Source organism: Geospiza fortis, unplaced genomic scaffold (genome assembly GCF_000277835.1).
Source record: "Geospiza fortis unplaced genomic scaffold, GeoFor_1.0 scaffold40, whole genome shotgun sequence".
In the NCBI taxonomy this organism is placed as follows: Eukaryota; Metazoa; Chordata; class Aves; order Passeriformes; family Thraupidae; genus Geospiza; species Geospiza fortis.
Window position 1 is genome coordinate 13,894,904 of NW_005054297.1, and position 10,518 is coordinate 13,905,421.

Consider the following 10,518-nt stretch of genomic DNA (forward strand, 5'->3'; position numbering starts at 1 on the left):
AGCAGACATCTACCAGGAACTACAACACTGGTGGCTAAAACCTTCACCATAAGGGCTCCTTCAGGTCAACATACTTCATGTAATGCTCCAGCTCAGAGGGTCAATGTTTACACCAGGGCATACTTGAAAGGGACCAAGATGCTGTGGAAATGCATGAAGTGCATGCTTGACATTACCTATTAGATTGGATTGAAACTGCAAGATCATTCTCCCTGTTCACATAACTCATGTATTCTTTGCACTAAATGATTTTTAGTAGCAGTAGAGGTACAGGAAGTAGAGTTTTCCTCACAACTAGTCTAATCTCACCCCAGGTGAAATCAGCAGCCTCTGAAATGGCAGCAGTGAGCATTTCATGCTGCATCTGCCAAAGGAGAACATGGCAAATGCATCAGTGAAACCACTGCAGAGGATATGTGCATCCTGGAGAGACTCTGAATGAGGCGATAATTCAGGCTTCCTGTTCCTGACAGACCACCTGGGCAGAGGGAAGGCAAAGCAAGCTCTCTGCTAATAAGCAGTGAATCAAATAGTGTTTCACAGTATTTAACTTTTGGGTAGACATTAAGGAAATCCAGTTGGCATGCTGGTGCATCCCTCTCTGCACTGCCTGCAGAGTTTGTACTCTGTAATTTCCCCTCAAAATATTGGGGTATTAAATAGACATATCTCCAAAAACTTCACACTAAAACCAGACCCTTTCAATACAGGACATTATCTGGGTTCGGGCTGAGGGGTTTGGGATGCTGATTTAGATAATCCATACTCAGGAACTTTGGTCATCCAAAGAATACCCCACACACAGTTTTGAGGGAGCTTTGGAAATCACACAGTCCCCAGTGTCCCTCACCAGCCCCACCAATGGCACATGCTTCAACACCAGAAGAAGATGCATCCTACCATCCTCCTCTTCCACGTCACTCAGGGACCGCTCCTCCACAAAGCCGGAGCTTGCTGAGCTTTGGCTGCTTGTGATGCTGTCCAAGCGTTGCTTCAGGTCAGAAGAGACATCACCAACATAGTTCTCCTTCCCCTGCCTAAATCTGGCACATTTGGTCTAGAAATATGAGAGGAGGGTGAGAAAAATCAGAAGCTGAAAGCATGCCAGAAGGTTCTGCTTGAGAGGCAGTGATGCTCCCTATGGTCTGTGCCAAGGTCACTGGGGAAGGCAGGGAGATCAACCAGTGAAGGCATGATCTGCTGCTCTGCTCCAAGGCAGCTCTGGTCGGGGCACCAGGCTGGTGCAGTGATGGTACCAGCAAAACCCAACTCATGGCCATGCAGGCTCACCAACTGGAGCACCCTCTGCCACTCCACAGTACAACTTTCTCCTGCTTTCACAACCTCGCAGCCAAACCCCAGCAGCATCTCCACATGCAGGTGACTAAATGCACACTGAGGAGCTGGTGTCCTCAGCCCCTGGTGCACCCCACTTCTGAAAAACATGTGGATGCATGCTGCCAAATCCTCTTGTACACTCCAGCCTCTCTGTACTGCTATGGCTTTACCTCCTGCTGCTGCAAAGGCCCTTTGCTAAACCTCTACCTTGGCCAAAACCCTAATAGCCATCAAAATCTGACTTATTTCCATCTTCCCTTAAGCCACTGCATGCCTCTAGGGAGGAATCCAGCACCACAGGTATCCTCCAAAACATTTCCATTTTCTCCTGCTTTGGTTTGGTGATGTTTTCCCTGTCAGGGCTGTTTTTTAACACTGCCAAATCCCATTCACACTGCTTGTGTAAGCAAGGGTCAGCACTCTCATGAAACCCTGTCTCTCACATCAAGGCCTCTCAAGATACTTGTTTATCTTTTTACCTCACAAGAAGATGCAGCGAGTTGCCTTTGCCAATACAAAATAGTAAACAATGTCTCCAAGGATAAAGAAAAATAACCCCCCGGAGAGCCAACAAGCAGTGGGAAGAAGCTCTGATCTAAACACAGCAGCTGCAGGAAGGCCCAAGTCTACCAACATGGCAGAGTACAGGCCAGGGGCCTCCCTCTTGGCTGTGGGTGGAAAAGGGTAGGGTCCCCAGGGTGACCCTGAGTGCTGGGTACACACAGCCAAGTTCTTCATACAGCAATCTGACCCTCAGAGAGCATGGATCCTACAGATGGATGCCCTCCATAAACAAGACTTCTCTCAGAGGCGCCCAGAAATGAGTTAGAAAATGCCAGTCTCCATCTTCCCACTTCTTTCAAATCAGGGTGCTGTAATGGGGCTCCTTTTTGCAAAGGACTCAGGAGGTGAAAAGCTGAATGTAAACTCATGAGCTACATCAGTTATACAAAACTATTAACAGCAGAACAAACGTGTAGCCTCGTTCAGCAACGAGCCAAGGGGACAGTAGAACAGATAATCATGTGACAGCAGATACCTATGGATATCTGATGGATATATACACTAAGCAAGGCGTGCAGTTATTTAAGGTGGTCTGGTGCTTAACTAAGAAAGGAAAAAATTCAGGCTGATAATCAGAAAAAACTTCCTGAAAGATACAGCCAAGTGTAGAACAGTCTGCCAAAGGAAATAGTGGAAGCCCAGTTCCTTTGCACATTTTAAGCTAACAATAACAAAACAACTACATTGCAGGGGCCAGGGGAAAGACTAAATGACCTCTGATGTCTTTGCCATCTCTCATTCCCATGGGAAGTGCTAAGACATTCAGTGTCCCCAAGGACTGCTGCTGCAGTCTGCACTAGAAAAAGAAACATTGTGTGTGGAAAAAACCCACCAAACCAAACATTTCACTGTCAACCTTGACTCCTTACCTTGTACGGGATAAATTCATTCCTCTTGCTCCGTAGGTAAGCGGACAGATTTCCAAACTTGCAATATTCCACAATCACCATAAGTGGCCCTGTACAACACATAAAGCAATTCATTAGACCATTTATATCCCACCTTATCTCAGAGCATAAATTCTGCCTAGAAATGCATACAGTTCAAAGAGCATTCCAATAGCCAAAGGTTTTTTTAAATATCAATAATAAAACAAAATCTAATCAACGCATCAAAATTATTCATTTTTCTGCTGTTATCTGCACACAATTTTGAAAATCATGGGCTTAATTTCATATGTCAAAAAGTATAGTGGTGTGCTTATATTTGAAGTGCCAATAACAGCCAAATTAATTAACATTGTAAGGATGCAGCATAAATATTTGAAAGAGCTACAGTGCAATTAACCTCTGCAATAGAATACACATGTGATTATCCATGCATTTTTCTACAGGTGATTAAAGTACTAAACATTTAAAACAGGAAACTTGGTTTCAGACATAGATGCCTTAATGTACAATCTAAATATGGTATTTCATGTTCAAATTTATTTCATATAGGCATATGATATGGGGATAAATTTTCATCCTAGGTTCCACATACTGGCCATCTCTATTTTATTATGGAATAAACAAGGAAATAAATATTTATGGATTATGTTTCCTTCAACTACTGACTTCTGTCATGGAACTTTACAAATTAAATTTTCATCCCTTGGTAAGCCAACAAGTCAGCTTCCCTGAAAAATTATTACTGAGTTACTTTACATTGAATTTCTTCCAGATTCGTTTGTAGTACTGGATTTGCTAAACAAAACATCTGTCTCTGATTATAAAGTGAAATAGATTCATCCACCCAGAGCTGGACTCCAAATTGCAATCTCCCCTCCTACACACATACACACATAGGCACCAACAGCCCATCCAAAGACAGAGAGGGGAAGTCCCAATTTGCAGTCCCCTGTAGCTGGTGACAAGAGTAAGAGTAACTTGTTAAATCTGATATTAGACTTAGTTTGGAAGTCTGTTACACATGGGCTGCCCACTATAAACATGGATCTCAAGTACAGAAAAGCAAAGTGATAGAATAAATAAGGGGTGGAGCTGCATGGCCCTTATTCCACCTTTATTCCACCTCTGGACCTGCTCTATCAGACTTTTGTGTGTGTGTGTGTGTGTGTGTGTGTGTGTATGTGTGGTGTGTGTTAGAAAGAACTACTCTTTCCAGTCCTTAATTTTGAATTTCAATTGTCTATGCAGCAGAAATGGTAGAAATAGGGTTTTCATTAGTACCTTCTCACCCACTAAGAAGTCACTCACCTCCTGGCTTTGTGCAGGCTCCAAGTAAATTGACAACGTTGAGATGATGGCCAATATGAATGAGTATCTTCAGCTCTGACATAAGTGCTCTGTGCTCACTATGGGTTGCTCCTTCTGCAGAGGTAAAGCAACACAGGTCAGGAGCATCACAGACAGAAAGGTTGTGCCCTCCTGCCCATTCTCTTCTGGTATTTAACCAGCCCATCAAGTGAAGAGCCTTGCTGGCTGGTAGGCTGCGTCAGCTATGCCAGTACAGCACGAGGTGGAATTCAACCCCCAGCTGCTGGCAGCCCCATTTTGCTGCCCCATTACATCTTCTTTCAGAACAATGTGTCTGGGAATCACACATTTCATTTTTCATTTCATTTTGTGGCAAGTGTGAGGCAGTATAATATGATTTAAAGTGAGGAGAAAGCTATTCCAAACTACAACCCAGTTTGGAGCGTGCCTAAGCCATTGTCTTGAGACTTGCAGAAAGCTTCCAACAAGGATGCATAAGGGACACATGCAAATTAATTGCAGGAGCAACTTTATGTTCTGAACCTAAGTAGAATCATAAAGCAGCAGCTAGGAAAGCACAGCTGCTTTGCTCCAGTTATCAGTGAGGGAAAGGCATGTACTTTTCCTGATAACAGCCATTATGCTTAACTTTTACAACAATGGGTACAATGGTTATAGTGTTGAAAAATATCCCTATATTGTATATTCAAGTTGAAATTCTAGTCATTATTTTTACCTTTAAGCATTTTCACTGCCACTGTTTTGCAGGTAGCAGTTTTGTCAATCCCAAATGCATCTGCTTCTATGACCTGGCCAAAAGCTCCACGTCCAAGAGGTTTACCTTGAAGTGAGAACACAAACATGTCTGCTTGACACAGCAGGAAAAAGTTGTAGAATAAAAAACTACTCCAAAGCAAGTTCATGAAGCAAAAATTAAAAAGAGGACTTAAAATGTAGATAGGATGCATCATATCCAATGGGAACACAGAGCCCACCCAGGGATCATGCAGCAGAGCAGTCCTGTGGTGAGCCAGGACCCAAAACACCCCCCAGCAAGGTGCTGCCTCCAGTATCACTAAATGGCTCATGCCATGAAAACTCACCTAGCTTGAGCCGGTCTCTGGGAAACTCCCACTTGCTGGCATCATATGGGAGCCGCTCACAGTGCTCGTCTATAGGGACTTCATCAGGATCCATGATGATTGACAAGTAGCCAGTCTTCATGTCCCCTCCATTGGCCTGGAAAATGGTATTAGTTGCAGTTGCACAGTTTTTTGCTGGCAATGTGCAGGCAAAATGCCATTTTCTCACTTTAGGGTATTTCATTAGTTCCCAGAAATGCCAGGCTACCATTTTGCTACACCATGTCATCATGAGTGTCATCATTGTTAATTACTTGCACTTTTTTTTCTGCCTCTCTCTTTTTCTTTTTCTTTTTTTTAATAAACAGAACCGATGAAACATTTTTCTCTTGCAAGGGCCTGTTCAATTAAAAACAAATTTCTGCACCCCTGGTTCCAGGCAAGAATGTTATGGCATGGAGAGAAAAAATGTGTCTGTTGATTTAAGAACAATGGAAAGAAGCAACACAAAAGGCCTCAAGTCAGCTCTCATTTGTCATGCAAGACCAGTGCTGATAGGATGGTATGAGAATTTTTTCATTACCCGCTTAACGGTCCGGAGGATGATTACAAGAAGCAACCAGAAGAACATGGCAATCACTGCAGTGCCAACGAGGATAATGAGCTCCAGATTTGTTTTCTCTTCAGCGCCTGGGAAGAAATAAATGAATATTTGAGTGATAGTTGGAAGCATATTTGTTTTGTTCATTCATTAAAGTAAAGAATGAAGGTCCTTGTTCTGAAGGTTCGTTTTAAAAGTGCAACATGGGGCAAGGAAACGAAAGCAAAACAAAACAAAAAGCTTGGGGGTTTATGTTGAATATTACAATTTCATGCTGTTTTACACACCATCACATTTCTCAGCATCAACTTTGCTCCAAAGACAGTGTCTGGACCTTTGGCAAATATAAAAAAGGTAGAATCCACATTTTGGAAAAACAGTGGTTTTAGAATAAAAAAATGTTTTTAGAAAAAAATGGTTTTAGAACACCAAAAAGTAATTACTCTTTCTTTAGAAACCAAAAGAAACCCTTCATCATATAGAAAATAAAGAGCTGTGAGAATGACCTAGAGAACAATCTCTCTCTTGTCTCTTGATATCATTCAGCTGGGGCATGAAAAATGTGTTTCTACAAGAACACATGATAATAAGGTCTTATTTACAATGTCCCTTTTCCTGTAAAATAGTGGCCAGCAGATACCATTTGAACACCTTTTAGTGCACTGACGCAGGTCTCCTCTTCAGCCCCTCTTTGCCACGTTATGCCCCTGTATTTTATCCCTTGCACCACTGAGATTTTCCTATACAGCAGCACACTCCATTGCATGACCCCCATGAGCTGCACTATAAATTTTTTGGAGTGAAACAGTATGTCCTACACAAATTTCAAACTTCTACAGATGTGCCTCAGCCATATTTACCATATCAACTGAAATCTACATCGACATCATCTAAACATCTAAACATTAAAACATTTTGCCCAACATCTAAATATCCTAAAGGGACCTATAAGAACAACATGATATTGCTTTAATTAACTTAATGGTATGGATTAGACAACCGGCCTAACCTTTAAAGACAGAGGTGTGTGAAGGGCACGGTGACTAAAGTATGCAAATGTACTAATGTATGAATGGATGATCCAATATCAAGAGCAAGGAGCTTTTAGTTTGAGGCTTCTTGTTGCAACTCTGAGTGGAAAGTCCATCGTGGTCCCAGCTACTCACACTGCAGACCAACCTCTTGCTACCATTTATTGTTTGTCATTGCAACTTGTATTTTGGTGTGCCACAATAGGACTAGAACAAATGAGAGATGGGTCTCACAAATGCTCCTTTCAGATGGACCAAGGCTGGAGTCCCCTAACTCAAAATCACTACCTGTTTCACTGAAATGGGACAGCAATCACAACAGACTGCAAAAAGTCTTCACAATGTTTTCCTTAGATGCTGTGAAAGTAATTACATAATTTCAAAAGGTACAACATACTATGCTAAAAAACATAGTGTGACAATTATGTTACCTAGACAACAGAGATGCCCCAGGATATCTGCATGTTTATGTAGCTCTGTTGTATGGGTTTGAGCATAATATAGATTGGCAGAGTTTTCTTTGCAACCACAAGTAAGATCCAGTTTTTGTTGAAAAGCTCTAAGCAGCATAGTGGAGAAAAAAGCATCAACCTCAACAGCTATGACAGCACCCAATTTGAGCTTGATAGGAATGGTCAGCACTTTTCACAAATTTCATAGTATATTTTCAGATCTCCCATCAGGATAGCCTGTAGATTTTTCCTTCTAGTTGTTCTAAAGATTTTGTGCACAATCTGGAAAGAAGCTAACACCAACCTTCCACTGAAAAAAAAGCCACTGCTTTGCTGCATCCAAGGACATTGCATGCAAGGCAGGTGTACAGCCCTCCATCTTCTTTCCTCACTCGGCGGATGGTTAGTGTTTTGTTCCCATCTTTCAAAACAATACCTGGGAAAAAAATTATTCTTAGTTTTGCTACTTTTATGCCACTTTTGTTAAGAATTCAAAACAAAACTTTTCATGGTGAAAATCAGCAGTCAGTCCCACAAAAGGAAACCTTTTAATGATAATAGTAAATGAGTAATTCTCACCTGAATCTTCCACAAGTGTCTCATTATTTTTAAACCACATGATGCTTGGAGGAGGAATGCCATTCACTGCACATGACACTTCTATTGTTTCACCAATATTTGTTGTTTGATTTTCCAGATTTCCAACAAGTGTGGGTGCCATGGGCTCTGTTGGTTCGAAAATACAGTAAAATTACTCTTTATTAAGAAAAAGATCCATTTTTTTCAGTAGTAGCAGTTCATGTCCCAGTAACAAAGTCTCAGATCCTTTGATTAGACCAAGAGCCACAGTGTTCATGTTAAGATCATAGCTCAACCTCCACATGACATGAAAAAATTATAATAGCCATGAAAATTTCAACAGTATTGATATAACCTGCTTTAGCTGAATTAATTTTTAACGGCTCAGGCTGCTGAGGGAAGAGGGAGTAGTTGAGAAATTGCTTCCCTCGCATTTCTGTGTCCAGAGTCCTTATGAGAGGTTTGACACTCTTGGTCCATTAAATGTCCATTCAGGACAGACCATGAACGTGCATAAGTATTTTCCTGAATCTGCCTAATCAACCTAGACATCTAGGTCCCAAAGCAAAGTCATCACTATTTGTGTGGAAAGCTGACTGATTATCAGCTTGCATTGCTGTTGCCTGAAATCAGTATCACTCATGGCTGTTTTAAATTACAGGCACTACTCCAAACTCAAGAGCCAGTCACACAAAGAAATGGCATTAATGCTACAAGTACACACATGTGTATACCGCTACAGAGAAAAATGTGTTCTGAAAAGTGAAATTGAGAATGTTTCTGAGCTAAACACATTACTTCAGCAGAAGCCAAACACATCTCCTTGCACAGTACAGTGGCTCAGTCAGTGTTTCCTCACTGGTATTAATGAAACAGTGCCCGCTGCCTGGACAAACCCCAGAAGAGTGTGTTACTACAACTGGTTTAAATCTATTTAACAAACTGAGCACACCATTAATAAACACATGCAAAGCCTGAACAAAACAAAAACTGCCACTACTGCAATTGTTTTCATACAGAACCACTCATTCTGCTTCAGAGTAAGAGATCTGTACCTTGAACGGTGAGGTGCTTCACCAGGCAGTGCTGTGTTTTAGCCTTCTTGTCCTGAGCAATGCAAACATAGTCCCCTCCATCTTGGAGGGAGATGTTGCGAAGGATGAGCTCTAAGGTGACATTTTCACCATTGGTATTTGAGACTGTCTCATTCAGCTTCTGGAGAGCATTGAGGTTCTTGCAAACAGGCATGGGCAGCCCTCCGAAGGGAGTCTGCGAAACGTGAGCGCTGAGCTTGTACCATGACAGCTTCTCAAAGGTGAACTTGTCTGCTGTGCATTGCAGGGACATGTTATCCTTCTCTGTCAGCTGATTCTGAGGCTGGACATTAATTTCAAGACCCCCTGCAAGTTAAAAAAGTAAAATAAATTCCTATTTGATTGTGTATTTTGTGGCTAACATTAACTTGAAAAAATAATTTTGAAAATACAGATTTTGTCATCTTATCTGGTTGAAAATAAGGAAAAGAAATACTGAAATAGATCAATCAAATCAATCAGTCAGTCAACTAATCAATTTTCTAAGGAGTACAATCTCATTAAAAGTGATACATTTCAAATGGATCAAATGAAGGATTCAGTCACTCTTCCTGTAGAAACTTACAGCAACCTAAGATGATTCTCAGCACTATCTTATAGTTCACTTTTAGATTTTGATTAAAATAAAATTTTGGCACATGAATATGGAGACATTGTTAAGGAGACAGAAGCTCTTTGCCACTAGTTTGGAAAATTTTAGCCTTAGCTCTTACAGTAAATCTTTACTCATTTTGTGGCACTGCCATAATTTCTCTGTTGCCCTTCTATGTGACTGCTCAAGCTCAACAGTAGTCACTCTTGGGACAACAGTGCCCATCTTGCATCACTTTCACTGGCCTGCCACACCACTGATGCTGGTACAACTAATCACAATTTTGGCAATTTTAAAGGCTGCCTAAAGAAAGCCTTAAGTAAACCTAAAATCCAAAAGAATTAAAGGATTTAATAAAGGTCAGGAATCAGGTAACATCACTGAAGTTCCTCTCCTTAGCAAACAGACAAAATAGCATTAATTTAACATGGCTGTCCTTGGCAGGGGGCACTTACTGGTCACATGGAAGGAGATCACTCTCTCACTCGACCCAGCCCTGTTTGTGGCCATACATCTGTACAAAGCAGATACATTTGCTGCTTGAATCACGAGGGTGCTCACAGTCTACAAAAGAACAATCAAGCAATTTCATACCACATCAGTGCTAAAGTAACGCCCGACCACCTCAACAGCTCAGCAAAGGGCTCTGCAGATATCTGCACAACCAAAAATCCCTCCAAGGCACAAATCCATGGCATGGCAGAAGCACAGTCCCCTTCTGAAGTTTACATTTGTGTCCCTAAGTGTGTAAAAATCAGGTAAAAGAAAATGCAAAGAAGCAGAAGGTGGACTTTGGTATATGTATTAAAAAATGCTGCACCCACAATTTTTTCTGCTTTTCAGTCTCTTCAACTTCTATTCCAGTCAATTTGCAAGATTAACTAAACTAACTTGACATCACTAAAAGGTAGTTATTGAAATCTAAGTCAGTTATATTCCTTAGTGGAGATTCACTTCGGATCAGTGTTCAAAGGACCTGAAAGTGAA

General features: G+C 41.3%; 1 protein-coding gene across 1 annotated transcript in view; it reads right to left on the bottom strand.

The window, feature by feature from the left end:
• The window catches only part of KDR (kinase insert domain receptor), a 29,610-nt gene that overhangs the window by 10,086 nt on the left and 9,006 nt on the right, over positions 1–10,518 (bottom strand). Inside the window, exons 12-21 of the mRNA XM_005415657.3 lie at positions 9,987–10,095; positions 8,901–9,245; positions 7,846–7,992; positions 7,571–7,702; positions 5,766–5,872; positions 5,204–5,339; positions 4,837–4,941; positions 4,101–4,214; positions 2,772–2,860; positions 901–1,057 (exon numbers count right to left, since the gene is read on the bottom strand). Coding sequence (XP_005415714.2) covers positions 901–1,057; positions 2,772–2,860; positions 4,101–4,214; positions 4,837–4,941; positions 5,204–5,339; positions 5,766–5,872; positions 7,571–7,702; positions 7,846–7,992; positions 8,901–9,245; positions 9,987–10,095 — 1,441 coding nt within the window. The remainder of the gene's footprint in view (positions 1–900; positions 1,058–2,771; positions 2,861–4,100; positions 4,215–4,836; positions 4,942–5,203; positions 5,340–5,765; positions 5,873–7,570; positions 7,703–7,845; positions 7,993–8,900; positions 9,246–9,986; positions 10,096–10,518) is intronic.